The 24,961-nt window shown below is 51.7% G+C and overlaps 2 protein-coding genes across 3 annotated transcripts in view; one reads left to right on the top strand and one right to left on the bottom strand.

Annotated features, from left to right (window-relative positions):
- Window positions 1-611: 611 nt before the first annotated feature.
- Window positions 612-11,954, top strand: LOC112946007 (refilin-A-like; the record flags this gene model as incomplete). Its single annotated transcript, XM_026037759.1, has 3 exons — window positions 612-866; window positions 9,415-9,524; window positions 11,367-11,954. Coding segments are annotated over 3 exons (699 nt in total), but the record flags the coding sequence as incomplete, so codon positions are not given.
- A 9,845-nt stretch (window positions 11,955-21,799) lies between these two features.
- Window positions 21,800-24,961, bottom strand: part of NCOR2 (nuclear receptor corepressor 2) — a 128,971-nt gene continuing 125,809 nt past the window's right edge. For both annotated transcript variants that reach the window (XM_026037608.1, XM_026037607.1), the window contains exons 44-46: window positions 23,683-23,910; window positions 22,502-22,681; window positions 21,800-22,280 (exon numbers count right to left, since the gene is read on the bottom strand). In XM_026037608.1, coding sequence (XP_025893393.1) covers window positions 22,105-22,280; window positions 22,502-22,681; window positions 23,683-23,910 — 584 coding nt within the window. In that variant the 3' untranslated portion in view covers window positions 21,800-22,104. The remainder of the gene's footprint in view (window positions 22,281-22,501; window positions 22,682-23,682; window positions 23,911-24,961) is intronic.

Here is a 24,961-nt window from a genome sequence, read left to right as displayed (position 1 = left end):
GAGGACACTGGTCAGCTCCCGATGCCATCCAGGCCCACGTGGCCAACACGAGAATCTCCATGAGCTCCGGTGCCACCACAGCCCCTTCGCACTGAGGGAAAAACTCTTTGTGGGGAGGGAGGAGCACAGAGCAAGAATAAGACAGACCTAAGAGAAAAAAAAATACCAGAAGAGAGGAAAGGAGAAATATCAGACAAAACTGAGGGGCACCCAGAGGAGCCGAGGGCCGCGCTGCCGAGGGCGCCGCGCCGCGCGCGGAGGTTGCCTCAGGTCTCGGCGCGAAGGCGCCCGCCAAGAGCGAGCCTGGGCCGGGGCAGAGCTGGGGGGCCGGGGGAAGGGGAGGGCGCTGCCCGGCTCCCCTCCCACCCTCGCGGCATAAATAGCGAAGGAAGGAAGGCGGGCGGCTGGACGGCGGCGGCGTGTGGAGCAGCGCGGCCCGCTCGGCCCCGCCGCGGCCCCCGGGCCCTTCTTCTCTCCCTCCCTCCCTGCCCGCCTCCGTTGGCGGCGCGGGCCCGGCCGGGGAAGCGGCCCGGCTCGTGCTGGCGCTGCCGCCTCGGCCGGGCGGCGGGAAGCGGCCGGCGGGGCTGCCCCGCGGCGCCTCTCCCCCTTCCCCGCCGGCGCGGCGGGAGGCGCCGGAGGATTTTCTCCCGCTGCGGCGCCCTCGCTGCCCCCCAGACATGGTCGGTCACCTCCAGCTGCAAGGGATGGACGAGAGCCTCAAGGAGAAGAGCCGGGAAGGCTTGTTGGACAGCCCGGACTCGGGGCTGCCCCCCAGCCCCAGCCCCCCTTTCTACTCGCCCTCCCCCGGCGGCGGTGGCAGCGCGGAGCCCCCGGGGCAGCGGCGGGAGGCCAAGGACGGCAAAGCGGTAAGAGGCAGAGCTGGGGGGCGCTCCGTGCCCCGGGGCCGCGGCCCTCCTGGGAGTCCCCTGGGGCCGCAGTGCCCCAGTGACACTCACAGACGTGTTGGCCGGTTGCTTGGGGGAACCCTAGTGATGGTGCGGGAGCCCGGGCAGCTCTGGGACACGCTCCGGTGCCACCCTGGAGAGATGGAGGATGTCTCGGCCGCTCGGGGCACTGCCTTGGCCAACACACACAGCTCGCAGCCGCGTCTGCCCGGCTGCAGCGTTGAGCCGCAGCCGCTCCGCTCCTCCGTCCCACGGCTTGGCCATGGGGATGAGGCCGTGTCGGTGCACGGAGCCTTGCGGCTCGGGATGAGAAACACCCGGCTGTCCCAGGCAGGGCATCCCTGTCCGTCCCCCACGGAGGTGGTTGTGTGGCCGGAAGGGGTTTGGTGGCAGGGGCCAGGGACCAGACACTGGTCTGCAATCCCTGAGGGCTGGTACTGGAGGTTTGGCTGAGCCTGTCAGCAGAGCAGTTGACCGCAGAGCAGGATTTGGGTAGATTGATTTCAGCTATTTTTCTGCTCCATTTTGTTTATTTCTATCCTTGAGCTATAAAAAAGCTACTTTTAAACACAAACTGCACARTGTAAGCCATGGTGGGAGAGGATTCCAAAAGATGAGACTCTTCTACAAGACTCTTTCAAATGTTTTTTTTCTAAGGCGAATAAAAGACACTTATCTTGGTGTATTCCACAATTAATTGGTTTCTATAGAATAAAAACCATCTGCAGCACACATCTTTCCATGGGAAAGATTTAGCTACCTATGGATTGACAACTCCAAGAATTTCTTTTTCCTGGTAGGGGCATTTTGCAATGACTTCTCACACTTTCATTTACTTCCTCAAATATTAAGGGTATTTTAGCATGTTATTGAAAACTGCCTTTCATTTCCCAATACACCAAAACCTTCACACACAGAATGAGTCCTCCTCACCAGACTAAGGTGCTTAGGGTGTGCAGGGTTGAGTGTAAAAATGAAATCTCAAACCTGCTATCCTTGAGGTTCCAGGTAGAGGGTCCCACCTATGGATGCCTTGGTGCATGTGCCATTTTGACAGGACCACTTGTGTGCCCACATGCGTCTGGTTTGGCAGGTTCAGGCATTTGCTGCTTATCTGTAAAATAAAATACCACAGGAAGGTGAATGAAGTCTTGCTGGACCAGAAAATGCCCTGTAGTAGGGGTGTGACAGCCTCTGTTCCCTTGGGAGCCTGCCAGCACCTTTCCTCCTCCAAGAGCTCTTAGCTATTGAAGATGAAGTAACACAGCTAAAGCCCATGCCAACTGTGGGCTACCATGACCGAGAGTTGTAGTGCTCGACTGCTAGAGCAAAAAGTTGGCGAGCAGAATGACTTCTTCCAGTTACTTATTTTGATCACAAATGAACCTTTTTACACATTTCAGAGGAGCTCGCTTTGTAGATGCTGCCAATTTGATTGCGTTATTTGGACTGGTGGGGAACCGGGTGCTGTAACTGACTGCTTGGTATACTGCAAAATAATGAAATAAATAGGAATATTCATTCTAATTCACTATAGAGTGTTTCACTTCATTTCCACTATGCAAATATTGTGCTCACAGCTGTTATTACTAAAGAAGCAGGAAAAATATGGGAACTCTGCTTGCTTTGCCCTCCTGAATTTCAATGTCTAATTAGTTTTAATCCTGCTGTTTAACGGATCTATGAGCAATTACACAATCTGTGATTGCACTGCTGGTTAACTCTACTGCTCTGCCCTTCCTCAGAGCATGCAGAACTGGCAGATCAGTAATTGCAGCTATTTGCAAACCAAGACTTGCCTTTTTTTTTTTTTAAACTTAGTTGCCTATTATATTCGCATTTGTTTTGCTTAGAAACATGACAGAGCCAGGAATGCAGTCTGCATTCTTCTGTAGTACTATAAAACATACAAGCTCAGTCACTAATGGCCAAAAATCTGGTGTGTAGGGTTCCAATAAATTGCTGTCAGGTGAGGAAAACAACATTCCAAATATGTGGGAAGCTTTTCATGCTATTCCTTGCTGCAGACCTCAAAAACGCCAGTCTGAACCCAGTTGTGTTCTTTTGCAGTCAGCTAGTTTGCTCTAACTTTACAAATATGTTGAAGAATCTTTCTGATCTGGGATAGCCCTTCTCATACAGGCTGAAATGAGATTGCATGCCCTTATTGAAGACTTTCTTGTGTGTAAAATCCATGCTCCCCCTGCTTCGTGTGATTAACTGTGACTCTGAAAAAGTAAACTCTTTTCTCTTTAATAAGCACAGCTTTGTTTCAAAGACAATGCACCATTTATTCACATTTAACCAGCCAATTTGGCTACAGCTTTGGGATCCAAGAAAATATGAAAGGCAGTTTAGGGCCAGAGTCATAAATACCACAAGTTCAACACCATTTAGAGACTTTTTTTTTTTTTCTTTTTGCATTTTACTTGCAGTTCAGGAGAAATTGGCTTTTATTTTCTTCAAATAAAGCCTGTGTAGGGGATTTGTCAGTTCTTTTGTGCTTAAATGCAAATATCCTAAGGGAAATAGAAGGTCACTTTTGCCTTTTAACTTTGAAACACAACTGAACTGATTCTTAAGAACTCAAGACTTGGTTTGCTGAATTCTCTAGGCTTTGTGCATGATTCTGGGCCAAAAGGAACATGTGCACAAAGWGCATCTCACTGTTAGCACTCACAAAGAAGCAGTTGCTGGAGAAGTAGGGAATGAAGGGAGTTAAATCTGGTGAGAGGTTTTCTTGTTTTCCCCTTCCACTGTTTCTGTCTTGGGGTATGGTTAATAAGCTAGCAGGACCCAATTTTGAGCTCATTACTGYTGCATTTAGCATCACTCCTAATTCATATTGAGGGAGATGAGAATTGTGTGCAGTTACTGAACTATGTATCATGCCTTTCTTGAAGCAGCAGACCCAACACCATTGCCCCAAGTTTCTTTTTCATTGAAATACCAAATATTTGTGCATTCACCCAGCCACACTGAGCACTGACTTCTGCAAGACTATTTCCCAGAGCCTCCTTCATGACATGAATGCTCCCATGTAGGGTATTGCTGCTTACCTTCAGCTGCTGTGTTGACCACAGTGTCGTGTCAGAATTGGACTTGTGTGGTGGGAGATGTCMGCTTCATCTCAAGTGCAAAATATGAGAGAACAGGGTACCTCGCTCCTCGGAACAACCTTTGCTGGCATGGCTTCAACCACAGGATCCAGGTCAATGTGTGCACCATTTTGATGGGTGACATTAAAAACATCTCATTCCTGACATGCTGCCACAGGTCTCCATCACTTCCAGACCTGCCAACACCTACAACAGAAGCAAAGATGGGGAAAAAGGCTCAGCACCCCCAGCCTCACCCAGCTTGTTGCCCTTGCACGGTGCAGGAACCCTGACTCCCAGCCCACCTGCATTCCAGCGACTGTGGAAAAGGCCACATGTGGAGAGAAGGAATGAGGACTGGCTGAAGGCTTCACCTCCCCTGCAGACTGTGACACACATCCCATCTGGGCACCAGGCTCTGGTTCCTCAGCAGGTCAACTTGATCCCGCTTCAGGCCAGTTCCAGTGGAGCTATCCCTGGGCTGTGATTAACGGCTTGGTCTTGGCATTCAGAGGAAGGGGGTTYAAATCCACACAGAGCAAGGCCCTTGGCAAAGGGGAAGCCACAGTGCTGCTTGCTGCCTGACAGAAGTGTTTYCAGGAGCTGGTGTGCCCGAGAAGGAGCTGCAGAATCCCAGCAGCAGCAGCTGCTTGTGAGCAGCTCCCTCGGCATTTCAGTGCTGCATCTGGAGGTTAAAACTTTCACTGTGGGCAGGGTGTGTTTTGTCGCAAAGGATCCCCAAATCCTGAGAAAATGCAATGCAAGTGGATGGATCTTCACTGCCTGTATTACCAGTGGAATCGGTAGAGACATGGTGGTGTAAGTGCACATGCTAACTGGTGTGCTCACCTTTACGTAGTGTTGGGGATGGACTGGCAGATAATCCTGGTTCAGGGAGCATTCCTGATAAAGGCAAACAGGGAAACACTAACAGGAACCACATATCTACTCCAAAAGTGTCACATTTTGTAGGGTGGTTTCTTCCAGCTGCTTCGACTCTGCTGCATACCTACATAGACCTCTAGGCAGRAGGGATATAGCTCTTTGAAACGAGAAAGCCCTGCTTTCTACTTGAGATCGCCATTTACTGTTATCACTTCCAAATTAAATTTCATACGGCGCTCATATAAATTACTTGTAAAGTGTAATATGTGAAGATATTGGAAAAACAAATGGTCTGTTAAACAAATATTTCTTATCAACTAGAGTGGAAAATGTAGATGTATATCAAGTAACTCAGCCAGATCTTTCATTATAGCTGTAAATAACAGCTGATTAAAGTGACATTTTCATAGGTCTGACATGTTTCCATAGCAGGGAAATGTGGTGAGAGATTTGTTTATGCGCTAGCTAAGTTAGAAGCTGGATATTAGGAGAGCTGTATCCTCTTTGTAGCCCTGAGACTTGGGCAAACCATTTCCCCTTGCAGTCCCTTGGGATCTAAAGCCACAGCCTCTTAGCACCCTCAATGTGATTTTTTGTGGCAAAAGTTGTTGGTCAGTTCTGGCCCTTCTTGCCCTTTGGGGAAGAATTTTGGGTTTGGAAAGACAATTTGTTTTTCTTTTCGAGCCACCTCAACCCCCTTTCTTTTTTGAGGCTTTGCTGCCTAGAATTTGGATATATGGAAACACAAGGTACTGCAGGCCAGTTTCATGACTTTTTTTGCCATACCTTTATTTACCAATTGGTAAATCTCCTTTCTTTTAAAATGCCCTCAACAAAAAGCATCCTAACAGTGYAAAGCCCACAGTCCAAGTCTGAATAATTATTAGGGATAAAAAAGGTGTTATTCTTCCCATTGCATGATTTTTGATGTAATTGAGAGCTCTGAGGTCTCAAAATCCTCTGAGAACCAACCACCAAAATGTGACTCCTGGCCCAAATGAAGGGGTGTCACAGAACTGAAGGGCACAAGTCCACCTGAGAGCAAGGAGACCCCCATAGTTCTAATGTCAGCATAAAGGACGTGCTGCTGGYGGCAGTAGGTTGAATACCTGTTCAGTGACCTATTTTATGGGTGTTTATCTATATACTACGTGAAGAAAAGCAGAGCTTAGCTGCCCAGGCCTTTACATGCCTGAAAGGCATCGGAGTTAAGACAGAGGGAAAAATGCAGCCAAACAAGAAATTGCTTCAACTTTTTTTAAATAATACTTTAACCCTCTGCTGATTGAGACAATTTATGTACCAGAAAGGAAATAAAAAAATCCCAGTAAGTTTCCTGCCTAATTCAGCTCCCCYTGCCTTAGTTTTGAGGGCGTAATGTGCACTTTTAGGACTGCCTTTAATTTCCAGTAAGAGTTCCTTGCTATTCCCTTGGTTTTTACAGAGCTGCAGAGTCTGGAAGTTACCCAGTTGTGTGTTGAGCATCTGGTAAGTGGCAACACACTCTAGTCTGCAGTGAAGAGATGAGTTAGACCCCAACTATAGCCTTTCAGCACCTTAGGGGTTGTTCTTTGCATAGGTAGACCCCAGCTGGGGTCACTTGTGTGCAGGCTGCTATAAGGACACTTGGATTTCTCCTCCTCACCATGGGTGACCTGCAGTAGTGTCCCCCAAACTCTGCTCCCAGCTCATCTGYGCCGCAGGGCAGCAGAGGAACTGACCTTGTGTGTGAGTGTCCAGAGATCACCCATGGTCACTGGAGAGGAGCCAAGGTTCATCCTTCTCCGTAGCAAGTTGAGCACTCAAGTGTTTTTCTTTTTTCTGCCATCTCTGTCAAGAAAAAAAGAAGTCACTTTTTATGCATTAGAGGCAGAACTTTTTTGCTCTTTTTGTCTTCAAACAGATTGGAAGGGACTGCTGTCAAACTTTTGCCAAAAAGCCATTTTTCTGGCAAGTGCCAACCCATTCAGTCCCCCAAAAGAAAATTTTATAGAGCTCATATCTCCTGTTCMTTGCTTCCCAACTGCAGATGAGATTCGGGAGCAGGCATGTCGAAACTGGGAGCAAAACAAACCTCATCCGAAGTTCCTGTCCAGTGCTGCTCTGCCAAACCCAGGCCCGCTGTTGAGTGACCCTTTCCCTCTGCAAGGAATTTAATTTTATTTGGAGAGCAGTTCACAGTGTATTAGAGAAGAGCTGTACTTTTAGAGTGTGCTTGGTAGGCTACATACCTCTTCCATGTGCAGAATTCCAGGTGATTCCGAGGTTTCCCACCTTGCAGCAGCTCATGATAGTACCCATTGTAGATAATAGTCTCTTGCAATAGTCTCAAACACGTGTGGAAGTTGCTGGCTTTGGCTTGCCAATCTCTGCTGTTGCCCCAGCTTTCTAAATTGTTCAAGCCAAGCCTGCAGGTCTGCAGCTGATGCCACTTTGCCCGGTCTACCTATAAAATGCATTACTGACTTGACCAGCACTACCTTGTACTGAGAGTTTGAAGCTGGTTAGGTTGGCTGGGGTGTAATCCAAGTAATTCCCGAGGCAGCCTGGGGAGACCAAGTGCAGTTTCCATCGGATCCCGATTCCAGCATGCGGCTGAAATGGCAGTTGCAAAAGTCCTTGCAATAGGAAGTCACAACCACTGCCCACCGGTGCGTTGCTCTTGCGAAAGCTGCCCCTCTATTTTTCTATGCATTACTAGAGCTGGGCTATTGCTTTAGGCATTCTTTTCCACTGTTTAGTCTGTAAAAATTGGACTTTTAGATATTTTCCAGTAAGAGCCATAAGGCTATTCATACCATTAGGTCTGCTCTTCATGTTACGACTGAAGTCCACCTTTCTGCCCTGTGCGAATGCAATATTTCCTCTGGGAAGGCTGGAAACACCTTTGCTGAGCGGGCCTGAYCTTTGCAAAGAGAAGAACGCGGAGAGAGTTTTCTTGCCTAGTCTGCAAACAAGAGCAAAACTTAGAGCCTTTTGGACAAGACCTTTCCTTAAGTGGGCACAGTGTAAAGAGAGGGCAGATTCTCAGCTGGAGTTTTGAGGATGTCAAATACGTCGATAGGAGTATTAAAATAAAACAAAAACAAGAGAAAACCCGTCTCCAGGCTGCATTAAGCTGCTACTGGATAACCTGGATGTGTCTTCTACAGTCGGCCTTGTCTAAGCAGCATTTCAAAAAATTCAGCACTATTTTCAGCCTAGTTTCCTATGGAAATGGAGCATGTCATCACCGTGCCCAGACAGGGGACCTGTGTCTTGTCTGTCTTTCTGGATGTTTCTCCTCATCTTCCCTGGGAACTAGTGAACCCAGTGGCTCTTGCCAGCTAGATTGGAGGAGTGGAGGTCTCAGATGATGGACTCCCTATTCTTTTACATAGGAAAAACATTCCCTGCAGGAGGGGACACACCACCAGCCTTTCCTCCTTCCCTAGTTAAGGCAACCTGCATCACTTTGCAGCTGAACCTCCCCAAGCCCCAGCTTGGCCATGGCCCCTGTGCATGCACTGCACCCAAGCACTGTCTCCTCACACATGAGATGTCTTCAGAAGGAGCTCGGGCCATATGTAGCCTATTAAAAACTAGAGTTCTGCACCCTTGTGAACTGTCTGGCCTGACTAATCTAAACAACTCATATTTCAGAAGCAAAGAGCTTTATTTATGACCAGAAATGCTGCTCCCTGCCCTTCCCTGTCAGGAATGTTGAAAGAAACCCAGGAATGAATTTTGCCTTTTGGCTGGAGTTGGGGAATGAGRGTGAACATATCTCAACATTTTTTTCTCTCTCCTTTTTCCCCAGACTCATGCATGGGGCAAAGGAACAGAAAYACTTGATGAAAAAGAGGGCCCGTCCGTTTTACTCATTGTCACTCAGTTCARCATAGTAGTAAAATACTGGGGCATTTCAGTATGGAAAGACTAAGCAGCTCTGGGCCTTTGGGACACAGAATTTAAAGACTTGGAGAATTCAGATGGRGCAATGACATTTTTTGTCTAGCCCTGAGGCAGAAAGCCCAGGCCATGAGAGCAAAACAGACCTCAGCTATGTGAGCTCGTGTTATTGAGTGGGTCAGGACAGTCCTGCCCGTTAACAGCAGCTGAGGGCAGGACCAGGGGAACATCACTGAGACATGCAGGGCACCTCCCAGGCACCTCATACCAAGCCCCAGCAGTAAGAGCAGGGCCACAGCTCCAGCATCACTCCCTCGTCCCAGCCAGAAGCTGCTGGGGAAGGCAGACGTGAATCACAGAGGCAGCACAAGCCAATTTCTTTGTACCCTCAGCTACTTTCAGTGCATCTCATCAGCCCTGAGATAGCCTAAGAACCGGGCAACTGTTGAAAAATCAGCTGTGATTCTGGTATGTGCAGATGCAGAAGCTGCATTGTGCAAAGCAGAAAAACACCAAGGGCTTTTCAGCCACCTAGAGACCTTTTCAACCCTATGCAATCCATGCCAACAGCACCATGTGAGCCACATTAGCCTCCTGTTATGTCCTAACATTCCCTGTGCTCTTCTTCCCCACAGATGCCTTACCTGCTCCTGAACCCAACCATGCCAGAGATGAGGCCTCGAATGTACCCTGTGTTTTTTGGAGAAAGCATTGAGGTCAGCCCTGAGCCCATGCAGGAAATTAGGTACAGATGAGACTGGTGGGGAGGGAACAGAGGGGGCATGGGGAATTTCTCTCCTTTTTCCTGGTACTTTTCCATTTTCAAAAAAAAATAATAGGGAGAGGGGAAGGGGCACAACAAAATAAAATGTTTACAAGTAGGAATCAGTTTTTTTGATAGAAARGGATTGATGGATGGGAGGATAATACCTGAAATAAAAAGTCCAGACTGGARCAGAGATGGAAGGGAGGAGGCAAGGCCTAGGGGAAGCTTGTGAGGAAAGGCAACTTTCCTTTAAAGGCCAGATCAATTCCAGAGCTATGAGAGAAAACCATTGCCACCTGTAGCTTAACGACTTGATGGCCTCAGCCTGCTGGTCTTTGACCTGTTCTCTGCTGACTTGTGTCCTCAGAAGAAGCGACACCGTTATTATTGGCACCTGTTTTATTAGCGCTTGCAGCAGAGGCCAACATTAGACTAGCTCACAGAGGCAGAATTATCTCCTGCACAGGAGGTGGTCCCTCAAGTCAGCATTTGAGGTGTCCTGACCTTCTAAAGGGGTGGAGGGAATGGCCTGTGGAAAATGTGGGTCTGCTGCTCCTCTCTCTTTTGCTAGTGGAATGTGCGCGCAGAACAGAGCACAGACACACACAGAGCAGAGCACAGACACACACAGCTGGGGGCACGAGCACTTCCCACCTGCTCCTCCTCTTGGGAAATGCATCCCAGTCAATCTCCGCTTGCTGAGGAACTGCCGGCAGGCAGGTTTCGTGGTGATTGCAGCGGAGTCGTGTTTTATGGGCACCGAATGACTTGCACCCYGGCTGTGCCAAATACATTACAGCAGCTCGGATTACACGCAGTGCACACTCAGTCCAGCCCCTCTGGGGGTAGGTAACGACAAGCACACACCTAGCTTTTAATCTTGGTTACATGGAGCTGCACATTCCTTGGCTGCTCATTGCCAGAGGAGGGTTTGGGGAGCAAAGAACCCTCATTTGGGGACTTTCACAACAACTGTCACAACAACTGTTAACATTGCTGCTTCCTCCGGCCCCGTGATTTGGATTTTGACAGCCGTGGCACACAGCATCTCTTAGTTTTGCCTGTTATGTGACCATTGCCAGAGTTTTCTGTAAGCCCCAAGCAGAACCCTCCCCTTCCTCTCCCAGCAGCATTGATTTTGTCTAGCTTGGGCTTTTCTTGTGCTCCAATGGCACAACYGTGTAAAGAAAAAGAGACATTCTCACAGCCTTAGCAACTCAACAGACGTCCCAAACACTGTGATTCTGCCACTCTGACAACATCTTGGTAGCATTATTCTCCTGACACACTAGTGCTTGCGTGGACAGCAAGGACTGTGAAAGCAAGAGCAGAACCACCGTGCTGGCAGGTAGGTTCCCTTGACTTCARTGACACAGTCCATGCCTGCTGGCCAGCAGCAGTGTCTCTTCAGCCTGGCCACTGATGCAGTGTCACCCTCCAGGCCTAGCACTAGTAGTAGGGAGCGTGGTGAGACCTACCACAAGTAGCTGCCCAGTGGACCTTGGTTGCACAGGGACACGCAGCATTTTAAGTAGGTGTTGTGTGCCTGGGCCTGTTAAAGATGTGTGGTTGGTCAAGAACTCGGTCAAAAACGTGCCTGCTGCAGAGTCCATAGATGAACATCCATTCCTCAGCCTCTGGCCTTGCCCCAGCTTAGAGCCTTCTGTCCTGGTGTCTGCCAACTTCAGATACACCAGGACAGGTACCCAGCTCAGACCCAATGCTAGGGTGTGATCAAAGCTGCAGATCTCAAAGGGTCAGAGTCCTACCCCTCTGTTTGCTGCCTAAACCCCGTTACTGATGCCTTGGTGTTCTCTGCAGGTGCAACTCGGAGGTGAAGTATGACTCCGAGAAGCGTTACCGGGATGATATCTTCTACAGCCCCATCCCCACTGTCACCACCTATAGCGAGACGGTCATCGCCGCCCCCAATTGCACTTGGCGGAACTACAAGTCCCAGCTGATTTTCGAGCCTCGCCAGAAGCCGCTGAGGTTCCAGAGCACGACCATCATTTTCCCTAAATGCGCCAAGAACATTTACCGGACCACCCTCAGCTACAGCTTGGGCTCTGCCAAACGCTGGTTTGCTTCCAGTGTGCAGCTGGAACTGTGCGAGGAGACCAGCCCCAGCGTCGCCTACAGTGAGACCCTCTGATCCACGCTGCTGCTGCTGGCGACTTGGTGACCTCGAGGACACTGTGGCCTTGGCTGGGTCTCTGGCTGGGCCCTCACTGGTGGCAACTGAGTATTGGTGGCTGGAGAATGTGTCATGTTGGGTGAGGCTGAACTGGCTGGGAGGAGGCTCGCAGGACATGGGATGGTTTCGATCAGTGACAGGCTGGCTTGCATTTTACGACCTTCCTGACATTTGTGATCTGGATCTTATTTTTTGTTATTTTTTTGTTTTCCTCTGAGCATATCTATTTTTGACTTGTGTTTAGATGAAAGTCGAGATGACAAAGGACCCTCTTACCCCTGAGCAGAGTGATGCTTTATGAGCTCTCTAGGTTTTGTCTAGCACATAGGTGAGACTTACTGTGGCCTTCTGAGCTGATTTGATCTCTACAGAGAGAAGACAACTGCAGAGTCACCATCCAGCCTGCCCAGCAACCACCCAGCCAAATCTGGTTTAAATGCAGAGGAGGCAGCTGCTTTTATCAATACGTTCCATGCTGCTCCAAGAGCTCATCTGGAAGGTAGCTGCAATATTGCACCACTGTGGTAGCCCCCAGGCCAGCTTCCTGACAGTAGTGGGGACCATCAAGGAGAACAGGAGGAGGCAAATGACACCGAGTGTTCTTGCTGGCAGCTAGATGCCTTTGTACCAYAGCAAGATGCTACAGTGGGAGTACCTGGAGGAGATTTGTGGTTCCCAGAGGCCCCTGATTTGGGAAACAGCAGAAAGCTCAGCTGCAGAGAGAGACAGAGAGAGACACAGGAGCAGATGTCTTGCACAGAGCGATTACTCGCTGTTTGCATTTTCCTCTGCAGGTAACAGCCTTCCACCAGCCCTGGCTGGAGAGCAGCCAAGGAAGCTGTGGGAATAGTCATGACCTTGTCTGTCCCGAGTCCCGCAGGTTGCCTGAAATGTGCCCCAGTGGGACTGCAGCAAGCAGGAATGTCACCCAGGTGCCAGCAACGTTCTCGTGCCAGCCTGCACGCGTGGCAAAGAAAGGCCTGTCCACAAGTACAGCCACTCTTCTGAGACCCGACCTGGCAGAGTCTCTGCAAGGGAGACTAAGGAAACAGGCTAGTTCTGCAGCTGGTTTCTAAGAGTGCCCTGGCAGCCAGTCTGCAGGGATGCATCCRTGAACCTTTTGGCTTTCAGGGCTGCGTTGCAGAGCAGTGTAGTGCACGGAGATGCTAACCTAGCTTTAAGGAAGGCAGTGCAGGGCTAACTCATGAGCATTCCTCACACACTCGGTGGTTTCCATGCCTGTGACATGGATAACTGACCATGGAGGAACATCCAAACTGTCTCTCATAGAATCACAGTTATTGAAGAGCCCARGTCTGTGCTAATTTCCTTCCTCGGCCCGGCTGTAACAAGTCAGCAGCTGAGTTGTCCCTACAGCAGGGTGAGGAAGCTTAGCAAGAGCAGGAGTCACTACAGCCACCTCAAGGTAAACCATTCCCCAGTCATGAATCACATCTCCTGGCATCTCTGCGTGTTGGTAGCTCACTGAAAATCTGCAGCGCTTGGGCTTCTACAAACATAAAACCTTTAAAAAATGGCAGGGAGTTATCTCCAGAAATCTTACAATAATTTTTGCATGCTTCTCGTAAGAGCCCAGACTTAAAAAATAGCTACGTAGCTCCGGAAATTAATTTCCAGCTTTCCCTCTTCTAAACTTTCCATTTTGCTCCTGACTTGCTGTGAGCCTGATTGAGTTATTTCAGAACACAGTCAAGCAGCCAAGTCAGAAACCCTATTAACAATGTCAACAAGACATAGCTGATGGCCCAGAACAGTTGACGCACAAACCCGCAGAGATTAAAAAACGATCTGACAAACTTTAAAAAAATAGTATTTTAAATAGTGCCCTTTTCCATCATTTTCAAAGGGCAATTGGTAGATGCGATCAGAACTGTGACCTTTATGAAACAGAGCTCTCTTGTTGAAAATGAAGCACCATTTTTCTACCAGAGGACATAAGCTGTTAYATATATATATAYATATATATATATATATATACCTGAATCCTAACAGTGGAAGAATCATTATGTTTAGAGATAGGTTGTGTGCTAAGTCAGTGATAAAGTCTGGGAGTTAGAACCGTCTTGGAGTTAGAACCAAGTAGGGAGAACTCTCAAAGGATTTCCAGGGTTCCACTGACCGTGGAATTCTTTCCCAAATTGTTTCAAGCAATGCAGAAATGCACATTATTATTAAATGCACCTCAGGACAGCTCTCATAGCCAAGAGGCCTCTTGAGCATCGGCCCCACCGCAGCGTTAGGCTGACAGCCGGTTGTAGGAGTGAGGTTGTCATCCCTCCGGTCCCCATCCCCACAGCCCTGTCCGAGATTACAAGGAAGTTGGTCAGAATGATGGATTTGATGCATAGTCAGATGCAGCCATTGTAAATCTTAAATCTGGAGCCCCACAGCCCTGTCCTGCCCCTGTCCCTGTCGCTCCTGTCTCCATGGCCAAGTCAGGTGGCATCAGGAGAGCTCCTGTTCATCCTGGCTGCTTTTGCACGAYTGGAATAGGGGCGATTTCTTGCTCAGAGACTAGAAACCAAACTGTGTTGCCCGTTAGGAATCACTCTTAGCAGCCAAGAGGTGCCTTTTTTTGTAGTATATTTTGTACATCAAAAGGGAACAATTTGTCCCATCAGAGAGGTGGTCTTCTTTTAAATGGAGCATTTTCCATCTCAAACAACAGGTCCTCATTTATGTATACCCTCTGAAAGGTAAAAAGGATGAGCCTGGAGCATGGAACTGCTGCTTAGGAAGGAGCTTCCTAGAACAGCTGGGGTTGTGGCTACACAATTTTCCCTAGGATCTTAAGATGCCAGTTTTCCATCGTTGTGTGAGCCTGATGGGTGAAGTCAAACTTTGCCCTTAAGAGTTATTTTCTTTCAATAGTTATGTTCTGAAACCAGAATTTTTCACAGAAGCCTTCTAGTTTTCATTATAGTAGATTTTTTTTTTTCATATGCTCTCTTTTACATCGGAACAGAGTGTTTTGGAAGGTCTCTGTCTCAAAGATGGGGGTTTGCCCTTTACCCACTTTGTTTCTGTGCTTGTTTGGCCTCTGAAYACAACAGAGTGTCGTTGTGTCTTGGCTGCCTTTGCTTTTCCTTATTCCTTTTTGATACTTTACTTTTCCCACCCTTTACAAGGTGGGAACAGGCCTGTATTACTTGTCCTTGCATTTGGGGCCAAAAGGGGAACCCTCAGCATTGACCTTTCAGAATCTGAAAAATACTTTGCACAAGCCACAGAGAACAAGTTTGACCAAAAATCTTTTTTTTCCCCCTTTTTTTCTCTCTTCCTTYGTAAAGACAGCTCTACTTTTCTCAATGTGAAATACAGACAGATTTGCACCTTGGGTGCAGCTTTCTGGGAATGCTGAAGTGAGGTTTGGGTGTTGATAGCAGCGTTTGAGTGAGCTGCTGGTCAGAGAAGTGAGTGCTGTTTATTATTTATGTTGAGTGAGTCTTACAAAAATTGGGAAAGGTCCCTGGAGGGACAATGAGCAGAAGAATCTGCAGAGCAAGCTGAAGACTGGAGGGCGTGCGAATCGCATCTGGAATTGAATGGTTCTATCTGTGAAAACCGTGAGCTGGGATATTTAGCCATTTTAATTGCAACCTGCCGTTTTTCCTGCAGGGAAGAGTGTCCTTGCCTGCTTTAGGGCTGAAATGAAGTCAGACCCCTTCTCCATCACAGTGTTTCAGCCCCTGAGGTCTGTGAATGTGAGCGGTCCGGCACATGGAGCCGATGGGTATGTGCTTGGTAGGGAAGGGCGGATCTCTCTTGGYGGATGTTCATGTTTCTGCTGCCACGTGAGCTCACCATCACACACAGATTAACCAGTTCTGAATATCTGCCCTATACACATCAATAACTGCTCTGTTTTCTAAGTCTTGCGGGACACTCCTTCCCTCTCAGGTCCTGGGAGGGCATCAAACTGAGCAACGTGTCCTGCCACGCGAGGGGTGACCTGCCGATGGGGCTGAAAGGTGAGTGAAGGTTAGAGAGGGCGAAGAGAACATTTCCTGGTGGAAGTGCATGAGGATGTGTCATATTTTTATTTTTGTAAGTCTGATTCTCTAAGTGCTTGTGAAGTACTTTGCTGTTGTATATGTGGTAATGCAGTAGTTCACAATATCCTTTTATTTTTGTATATTCCCCCTCCACAATAATCCCTTCCTGTTCGACTCATGCAGAGTAATTTAAGAAGACAAAATTTATATATCATAATAAAATGCACAAACTGTTATACTGATGTRTTCAGAGTTTCCTCCTTATCCGTTTACCCATTGCCTTGGTGTCTGTTGCTGCTTTCCCATCCAGATGGGATGTTTTCCCTCTGTCAGTGGAATTCAGCTCGCGGTGCTCCGGAGGCTGCGGGCTCAGTTGGGTGGTGCCAAGACTTGTAAAATCTGCTCCATCACCTAGGCCCAGGGGAATGTGAAACAGCCCAGGCAAGCGGGCACGGAACCCGCGTTTCCTGCCAGGCCGTTTGTGCAGCTCAGAATTCCACTGGTCAGCAGYTATTCACCCTGAATTTCTCTCTTCTTGCTCAATCTTGTTCTATCTAGTTATGACGCCCTGGTGTGCGATTTAAATAATTCCTCTCGCAGCTTTTCCGTGCCCTTCAAACCGCTGGGAGAAGCAAGGCAATGCTTACGTCGTATCCAAGTATCCATGTCCTAGGACGCTGCCAGGATCCTTGGTACGCTCTAGCTTTCCAAATCCTAAAGGCAGATGGGTTGCGTCAGGGCTAAAGCTCTGCCTAACCATGAACTTTCTMTTAAAGCCATCCCTGTAAATGCCTGAGGTTTGCCAGCCAGCTAGGAGGAGAGCTCTCAGCTGCCTTCCAAGACCTAAGATGTCTGCAGGAAGAATCTGACACTAATCCTCATGGAAAAGTCATACTGGATTTATAGGGATGAAGTCAATGGGCTTGGACAGAAACAAGGGATGGAAAGGAGCGGGGAAGCCGCGTTACCGACCCGCTCTGGGTCTGCAGGAAGCGCCTGTGCGGATGTCCCTGCCCTCATCCCGAACGTTTCGGCACACAAATCCCTGCCAAGCCGCTGCCGGGAGGCGTGGGAGACACCGAGGCACCCGAGGGAGCCGAGCGCAGCCGCGCGGGGAAGGCAGAGGAGCTGCCGCGCGGACGAGAGCGGGGCGGGAAACCCAAATGCCAGATAAAGGCCGCCTGCATCCGCTCCCCATACTTAAATCAAACCATAAAACAGGAATGCAGCCCAAGGAAGATTCCGGAGGTGGCAGCTGGGCCCTCACAAGCCAAAGCCGTAGTCAGGATATGAGTTTTGGCAAGCGCGCTCGGATGAGCTAACCCCTAAGCTAGCGGCTTTTACTGTGCCATTTGGATGTTGTAAATTTAAGCAGATGATGCTTGGTATTAGTTCTGCTCCTGGGATATTTCAGAGAGTAATTGCACATATCTCTGAGGGATTACAAGGTGCTGAAGTTATAATGGATGGGCTTTGAATTTAGACTAGACGCCTTCACGAACAGAAGGAAAGACTTAGGCTGCTTTTTCTTTTCAGACTGCAAGAATGCTGCGTGTAAAATGCCAAAAGCCTCACCTAAAATAAGCTGCTGATAATGGGCAGGCAGAGATTAAATAATCATCATCATAAAACCCCCTGTGCTAGAATCCCCAGGGCATGGAGCAAAGCAGAGCTCGGGGAAACGACAGCCACGTAACAGAGCTACGGGCAGCCAAGAASCAAGGGAGGGATTTGAGGACAGCAGTAACCCTGGTTTACCTGAATCACCTGAGTGTAGATTCATCTACATGGGTCCCATCTACACGGATGAAAAAGCTCGTCCTGCCAAGCCTTTGGTTCCTGCTGTATCCTTCCTACCCGGCAAGCAGACAGGCGGACAGCACATTTCCAGCATGAAAACACCCCGCTCTCCAGTTCGGCACCTCCAGATCCCCTTCCCGACCCGGCTGCATGCCTGGTGAGGAGGAATTTCTGCAGCACACCAATGGCCCGGGAGGGAGGGAGGCTGCAAAGCGTGGTAGGAACGGGCACAACACGGACCCACTGCCAACGGCACTGCCTTTGATGGAGCGTTGCAGGAACCGTAGCCTCCCCGGGGATTCGCAGGGAAATAACCTGATTATTCACACGCCAGCAAGAACCGTCAATCCCTCATTTATCATTTTCAAYGTAAATAACAAGGGCAAGGGAGGAACACACCAGCAGCAAACTAGCTATGATATAGTGTTGAAAACTGCCCGTTTCCCTTCAAAATGACCTGATTCTTGGTAACAGCAATGCGACGGGTGCTGAGGCCAAGCCCGTGAGCTCTGGATCACCGAGGGCGCTGGGGAGAGTCCGTGTGGCTCTTGTGTGGGAGGCCGGGGAGGAAAACGCAGGGAATTGAAGCAAACGCGTTTGTCTTCCTGACAAATGCCGCAGGAAATAGCAGCCTCTGTATCCTCCCGACCCCTTCCCCTCGTAGCTGGGTCTCCCCTTGCTCCCAACAGCRCCCGTTGAGCGCCTGCGCTGCCGGAGCACCCAGCTCGGCACTCCTGCCAAAGCGCCGTTCCAGAGGCGCTTCCCGGCCCCCTTCCCRTGTCCAAACCCCCTCTCCCCGCGCTCCGAAAGGGAAGAGGGAGGGAAAAAGAATCCCATGTATTTTTAAACACTGCTGCATGGTGAGAAGGAACATCTGGACGGCAGCCTTGCCGCGGCACGGAGCTCTGCGCCCCGCGGCACCAAACCCGGCGCAAAGGGCTGCGCGGAGGGGAAGGGGCTCCCCGGCAGCCCCCAAACACACCGCGGTTGTCAGGAGGGGGTAAACCTGAATTAAAGCCCAATTTGTCACCGCTTGGCTCCTCCTCATGGTCCCTGTCAAGGGRAGACGGATGGGGGATGATCAGAGACCCTCCTTGACCCCTTCAGAAGTCCCATCTACCACCACATCTCCAGCTCAATTTCTACTTTTTTTCTACTGCTGCCTTTAGAAGTCATCTGCTTTTGTACCGTTTCATTTTCAATACTTATGTTGTTTTTTGAGTAGRCCTATGGTTTTCCCTCATTAAATCCCAAGGGTTGGTCTCAAATTTAGAGTTTTCCCACTGTCTGTTCCTTCAGCATCAATGTGAGCTGTTGACCATGGCCATCACTATCAGAGCCCCTCATCGCTTTGGTGCCGAGGCAGAGGAGGCCACTTCTTAACTTACCCTCGTTGCCTTTGGAGCTGCAGGCCTTCCCGAGGATGGGAACCCTGAGCGGAAAAGCAGGGAGCAGCAACCTCCACCTGGAGCAGAAGACCAGCAAGCCCTACAGCAAGCTGCGTAAATATTTACATCTGGGGGACCTACACACAGCCCCGTCTCTCGCACAGCTCGCTTGGSAACAGCTACGTACAGCTTGCCTGCACAAAAGATGGATTTCCCCTCCCCAACTTTGCACCATTCAAGGGATAAATCGCGCAGGGATCCTTTGCTTGCACAAGCAGGGATGTTGGGAACGGTCACCCTGAACGCAGGGTTTTGCTGCTCAATGTTACTGCCCCCAAGCCCTTCCTTTATCCCTCTCCTCTCGCTTTGGGTGACGAGCCCGGAGCCCGCGGGCAGATGTGGACGCGATGCCCGGAGCCTGGAGCCCATGGGCAGATGTGGAGGCGATGCCTGGAGCCTGGAGCCCATGGGCAGATGTGGAGGCGATGCTCGGAGCCCTCCGGGCCTGCGGGCAGCACTCGGAGACGCAGCACAATGGAAAGAGCCGGGGGGGCAGCGAAGCGGCCGAGCCCGGGGCAAGAACGGCAGCTTCCGAGCTGGACTTTCCAAGCGCAGGATCCCGCTGCTGCGGATCCCGTTRCACAAACCCCCAGAAAGGACCAGAAGAGCCGGGGGCTGCTGCACATCCCTCCCACTGCAAACAGCAGGTCCCAGTACCTGCCGATAAGATCTGCCTGCCCATCCATCCGTCCACCATCCATCTGTCCATCATCCATCTGTCCATGCATGCATCCATCCGTCCACCCACCCACCCTCCATCCATCCACCCCTCGGAGGGGAGCACCGACTAAAGCAACCCTGCAAACGCCTCCAGCCCCCATCCAGCACAAGACCTTGGCAGCAGCCCGGGGTCAATATTTATTCGTGCAGCTTTGAGCCCCCCGGACTCCTCACGAGCCGTCGGCAGCTCCTTGGCCCTCAATGGAGGTGGAAGCCAAAGGGGATGGGAAGGAGATGCCAGGTTCAGCCTGGCACATCCTGCAGAGGCCGCATGGGCTCTCCCAGGACTGTTCCCATCAYAACTGCATCCATTTTCCAGTAGAAAACCACCTTTCTTGACGTCTTCCCAAGACCAAAGCAGCTCACAGCGCTGCTGCCGTGCCCACCGGGAGCTTTGTTCATTGCTCAGCTCTTGTTCTGCTTTTTTTTACCCCAAAAAAGGGTTAAGGAGGAGGCTTCCAAGAGGCTGGAATGGGGGCTTTTCCCGGCAGGACGTGGAGCTCATGACCAGCTATTCCCGAAGGGCGGCTGTGCCCGCGTTGCAGGGCAGAGCCGCGGCGACGCTGGCACCAGCACGCGGGAACCCAAAGACTGCCCACAGCGCTCRTGCGTTTTCTCATTTTCTTTTTTTTTTTCTTAAAAAAAAAAAAAAAAGCACAACAGAAAAGACAAACATCGATGAACATTAAAAACCTGTACATTGTAAAAAACAGAAAAAAAAAACAACCAAAAAAAAAAAAAAAGAAAAAACCCCAAACCCCAACCAAACAACGAACACCGTCATTCTCTTGCTTTGAAATTGGAATCAACCTCGAACAGGGGAAGGGGGAAAAGGAATCGGGTCGGCGCCGGCCCCTCTCCCCCCCGGCTCCTCCACCCAGCAGCAGAAGAGGCAGAAAGTCTGTGCCGTGGGGCTGGTTTTTTTTTGTTTTTCCTCGAGCGTACAGAATGCGAAGCATTTAATACATTTTGGGTTTTTTTTTTCTTTTTCTTTTCTTTTTTTGCTATTGTTTTCCCCCGGAGCGAGAAAGCGGAAGTGAACGAAAAAAAAAAAATTCTAATATTTTGTTCTTTAACCATGTAACTGCAGATATGATCCAACATCATGGAATGAAAAAAAAAAAAAAGTAAAGTAGAGCATTCGTGTGTATCACAAAAATACAATAAAAACTTTTTTTTTCCTTTTTTTCTTTTTTTTTCTGCCTTTAAACGTTTGCTGCGAGCTCCCTGGCCCTGCACCCGGCGAGCTCGCCACGGCTCCGTGGGCCCTGCGACCACGGCAAGGGTTTTTTAATGTGTTTTAACTACGTTCATACATTCTCCTGCCTTACAGGTGACTTTGATGGATCAGCGTTGCCTCCTCCTCCTTTTTTTTTTTTTTCTTTTTTTTCTTTTTTTAAACATTTCCATACAATGGACAAATGCCTCAAAGCCCCGTGGGTAAGAACAGAAACCTCTTTTACAGCATGTAACACTGTGTCTTGTTAAAGTCCTTCCTTGCGTAAAATATTGACATAATTCACCGAAGGTATCAAAAATATACCCTGTAGACCAATACAATTTACAATTGCCTTTTCTCGCCATTCAGAAAACAATGCACTTAAAGCCACCGAGCCCCTTTGTGTGCAGCGTGCCGGCCCCCGCCGGGACAGCTCCTCTCCCTCYGACTCAAGCCCAGGATTTCTCTCGCTGAAGGGACTATTATTATTATTATTATTATTTTTCGTAAGAAATGGGTCTCCGCCTCCCTGCCCGTCAGGTCTCGTGGGGCCGACGTGCGGCCCCGGCCGGCGCCGGCTCGGAGACGCCCCCCAGGGCCTTTGGATCCTATTTCTCTTTTTAAACATTTTGAAACTCCTTTTTTTTTTTTTTTCCCTCTCAAGGTTTCGCATCCCTGCGGCACCACCAGGATGCGCTGGGTGCCCCGGAGCCCCTCGCCCTGCAGGCGGCACAGGCGCGAGGCCGCAGTGTCCGTCTGTCCGTCCATCCGGCCCCCGTGCTCCTCATTCCCAGGGCTCCTCACCACTCTGAGACCCCGAGCCGCATCCCGGGAAGCTGCTGCCGCCGGTGCCGTTGCCTTCCCACCCCGGTGCCAGACGCACATTCGCTCTTGAGTCCTGGCACCAGCATCCAAGTTGGGTTCCCGGGAATTTTATCTCATTAAGGCTTTTTCTTTTCCTTTTTTCCAGACTGGAGAGGAGTCAGAAACTTCCAGATGTTGAGAGAGGAGAAAAAAAAATGCAGAAACCAAAGAGCCCCCCCCCAGACTGGCTGGTTGGGAAAGGGGGGAAGGAAAAAATAAAAAAGAGGAGGGAAAAAGAAAGAAACGGAAGAAGCTGCAGTGCCGCGGGGCGGCGCTGGGCTCGCCGGCCGGCCGCTCACTCGCTGTCCGAGAGCGTCTCGTACTGGGAGCAGAGCAGGGGCTTGGGCTCCTCGTCCCACGCGTGGTGCTGGGCGCCCGCGGCGCCGGGCGGCAGCGTCGCGGCCGGCGCCGCCGTCACCACCCCGCTGGGCAGCCGCATGGTGAGCGGGTTGTAGGGGAACGGCGTCGAACCTGCGCGGGGAGAGCCGAGCGTCAGCGCCGCGGGGCCGCGAGCCGGCCCGGGGACCCCCGTGGGCACCCGCGGGGTTGGGGTCCCACGGAGCATCCCGCAGCGGGGCCGGCAGGGAGGCAAAGCCGCGGGGCGGCACCAGGGGTCCCCGTGGAGCCCCATGGGGACACCAGCAGCAGGGCCGCCCCGCGGGCCCCACGCACCCCGTCCCGTCCCGTGGTACCTGCGGACGACGGCCGGTCCTCCCAGACGCGGTTGGTGAGCGGCGTCCGCCTGTTGCAGTCGCCCTCCGAGTGCACGGAGGAGACGGAGGGCGGCCGCTCGCCGGAGGAGAGCCCCGGCGCCGGCGACTTGGCCTTGCGGCTGTTGGGCCTGGCCGCGATCTTTGGCTTCCCTCCTCCTCCTGCAAAGAGAAGGGGCCGCTCGTCACTGTCCGGCGGGACCCGGCGCTCGCCCCACGCCGCCGAAGGGGCCGAGCTGCTCCCCACGTTGCCGGGAGCGGGCGCATCCGCAGCCCCACGCGCCCCCCGTCCCCTGGCTGCGCGTCCAAGGCTCCCCTTAACCCCCGGCAAAGCCCTCGGCGGCCGCCAGCCCGTTTGCGAGAGGTTTAAAGCCAAACCCCGAACCCGCTGCTAGGCAGGGCACCCGGCTCTTTGGRAAGAGGGATGGACGGATGGATGGAAGCAGCAGGCGACTTCCYGCAGGAGCCAGGAAAGCTGATCCCGCCAAAGACTGGAGCGCCTGGCCCGGTTCCAGCTGCCCCAATCCCTGTCGCAGCCGGAGCCGAGGGCAGCCGCAGCGCGAAGGGCTCCTGCCCTGCTCAGCGCTCCCCCTTTTCCCTGGGCTCCCCGCCTGGCTCCGAGCCCCCATCCATCCGTCTGTCCGCTCCTCCGGGCTCCCCTGYGGAAGCGGCCGCTGTCCCGGAGCAGCGGCCACGGCTGCAGCGAGTGTCCGAGCTCCGGCCCGCGGCCCCAGGCTGCCCAAGCTCGGCCCAGCCGCTGCCCCCCGGGCTGGCAGGGGCGTTATGGACGGTTTAGGGGGAGCTGTTTCAGTTTATGGCTTTGGCATTTGGGGATTTCTTTTCTTGCCCCCATAAACCTCCTCAACGTGCTAAGGAAAGGAGATATTAAAAAACAACAAATGGGGAAAGGAGCACAGTCAGTGGTTTAGAGAAAGCAACAGCACCTCCCGAGACTATTGAATTAACATCAAGACCAGGATTAATCAGCGGATTCACAAAGCTCCAAGCCGGGGCGGGAGGAGGGAAGGAACCAAAATGAACAACAACAACAACAAAAAACGAGGTGTGTATTGGGAGGGGGAACAAATCCACCCGTGAAAGGGGAAATATCAAGGCCGAGAATTAATAACACAGAGAGAGCAAAGGGGGAGAGGGCTGCAGACCTGGCAAGGAGCGCACGTCCTCGTTTCGTCCATCAGCAGGAGTTATGGGCATAGCAGCGGGCAGGCTTGCACTGGCATTCAGAGGGTTAAAAGCATTGGCACTGAGAGGTGAGCGCTCTTCCCACTGCTCGTCATATTTACCCATTAGGGCTTTCCTAATTATTGCCTCCAACCCCATGTTGGTACTGGAATTCTCTTGGACCGCCTGGCTCCTACAACTGATTAGCCCTGGGAGATACGGGGAGGAAAGATGGGGACGGGGGGGTGGGAGGGAGCCAAATGAGAAGAAAGATGGGGGGGACGGGGAAGGGGAGAAAGGAGACAAGGGAGGAGGGAAGAAACAAACAGTCAGCACATTCCCGCAAAGCAACACACTTTGTCATGTCCATCTTTAGGGCCCCGTGACACCGGGTCGCTGGCGGGGCCCCCGCCGCCTCCCGCTGCGACCCGCCCCGGGACAGGGGACGGGGCTGATCCCGCATCTCTGGGCACGGGCTTCCCGGGGCAGAAGGCTCGGGAGGGCCAGGAAGGAGAGAGGGAAGGAGGGAGAGATGGAGGGAGGGTCTTTGCAGAGCCCCCCCGGGGAGGCACAGCGGGACAGGGCGCTTCCCGCGTGGCCGGGGCCAACAGGATGCTCCCGCATGGATCCCACCTGGCTGGAAACCCCGGCACGTGGACACGCCGGAGGCTGGGCCGCTTTCTCAAGGAGGAAAAGAGGGAAGGAAGGGGCTGGGGGCGCCTGTGGAGAGCCTGCCCAGGGCCGTGCTGGGGAGCAGGTGGCCGGCGCGGGYGGGCGGTGGCGAGGAAGAGCCCTCCCGTCCCTGGCCGGTGAGTCTCAAAGCCATGCAGTTATGGTGCAGCGGCGCGCGGGACCAGCGGCTCAGCCACGCGACCGGCATTCCCAGCGCGGCGGCGGTTACACGACACAAGCGAGGGCAAAATAGAGACACGCGGGCGCCGAGCCCGGCCCCTCCGCTCCGGAGGCGGCGGCTCCCGGGCTCCCTCGTCCTCCTGGAGAGGGGCAGCGGGTCCCGGCGTCCCCTCCACGCCAGCCCGGGCTCCTCATCCCCCTCGGGCCCTCGCGGGACGGGCGCTGCGCCGGGCTGGCTCTCGGCAGCAGTTTTGCAATCCGGGGAGCTGGGGCCTCCAGCAGCCTCCTGCTCTCCTGCCTCCTTGTCCCAAACACCTCCGAGCCCTCACAACATTCCAGCACTGATGCCTACAGGGCTCTTGGCTCGGGATCAGCAACGGCAGCGAAGTCTCATAGGGATGCGGAGGT

This window comes from Nothoprocta perdicaria, unplaced genomic scaffold (genome assembly GCF_003342845.1).
Source record: "Nothoprocta perdicaria isolate Ctin4 unplaced genomic scaffold, notPer1 scaffold_2, whole genome shotgun sequence".
NCBI classification, from domain to species: domain Eukaryota; kingdom Metazoa; phylum Chordata; class Aves; order Tinamiformes; family Tinamidae; genus Nothoprocta; species Nothoprocta perdicaria.
The sequence above is the reverse complement of the archived record's forward strand: the minus strand, read 5'-3'. Positions and strand labels throughout refer to the sequence as shown.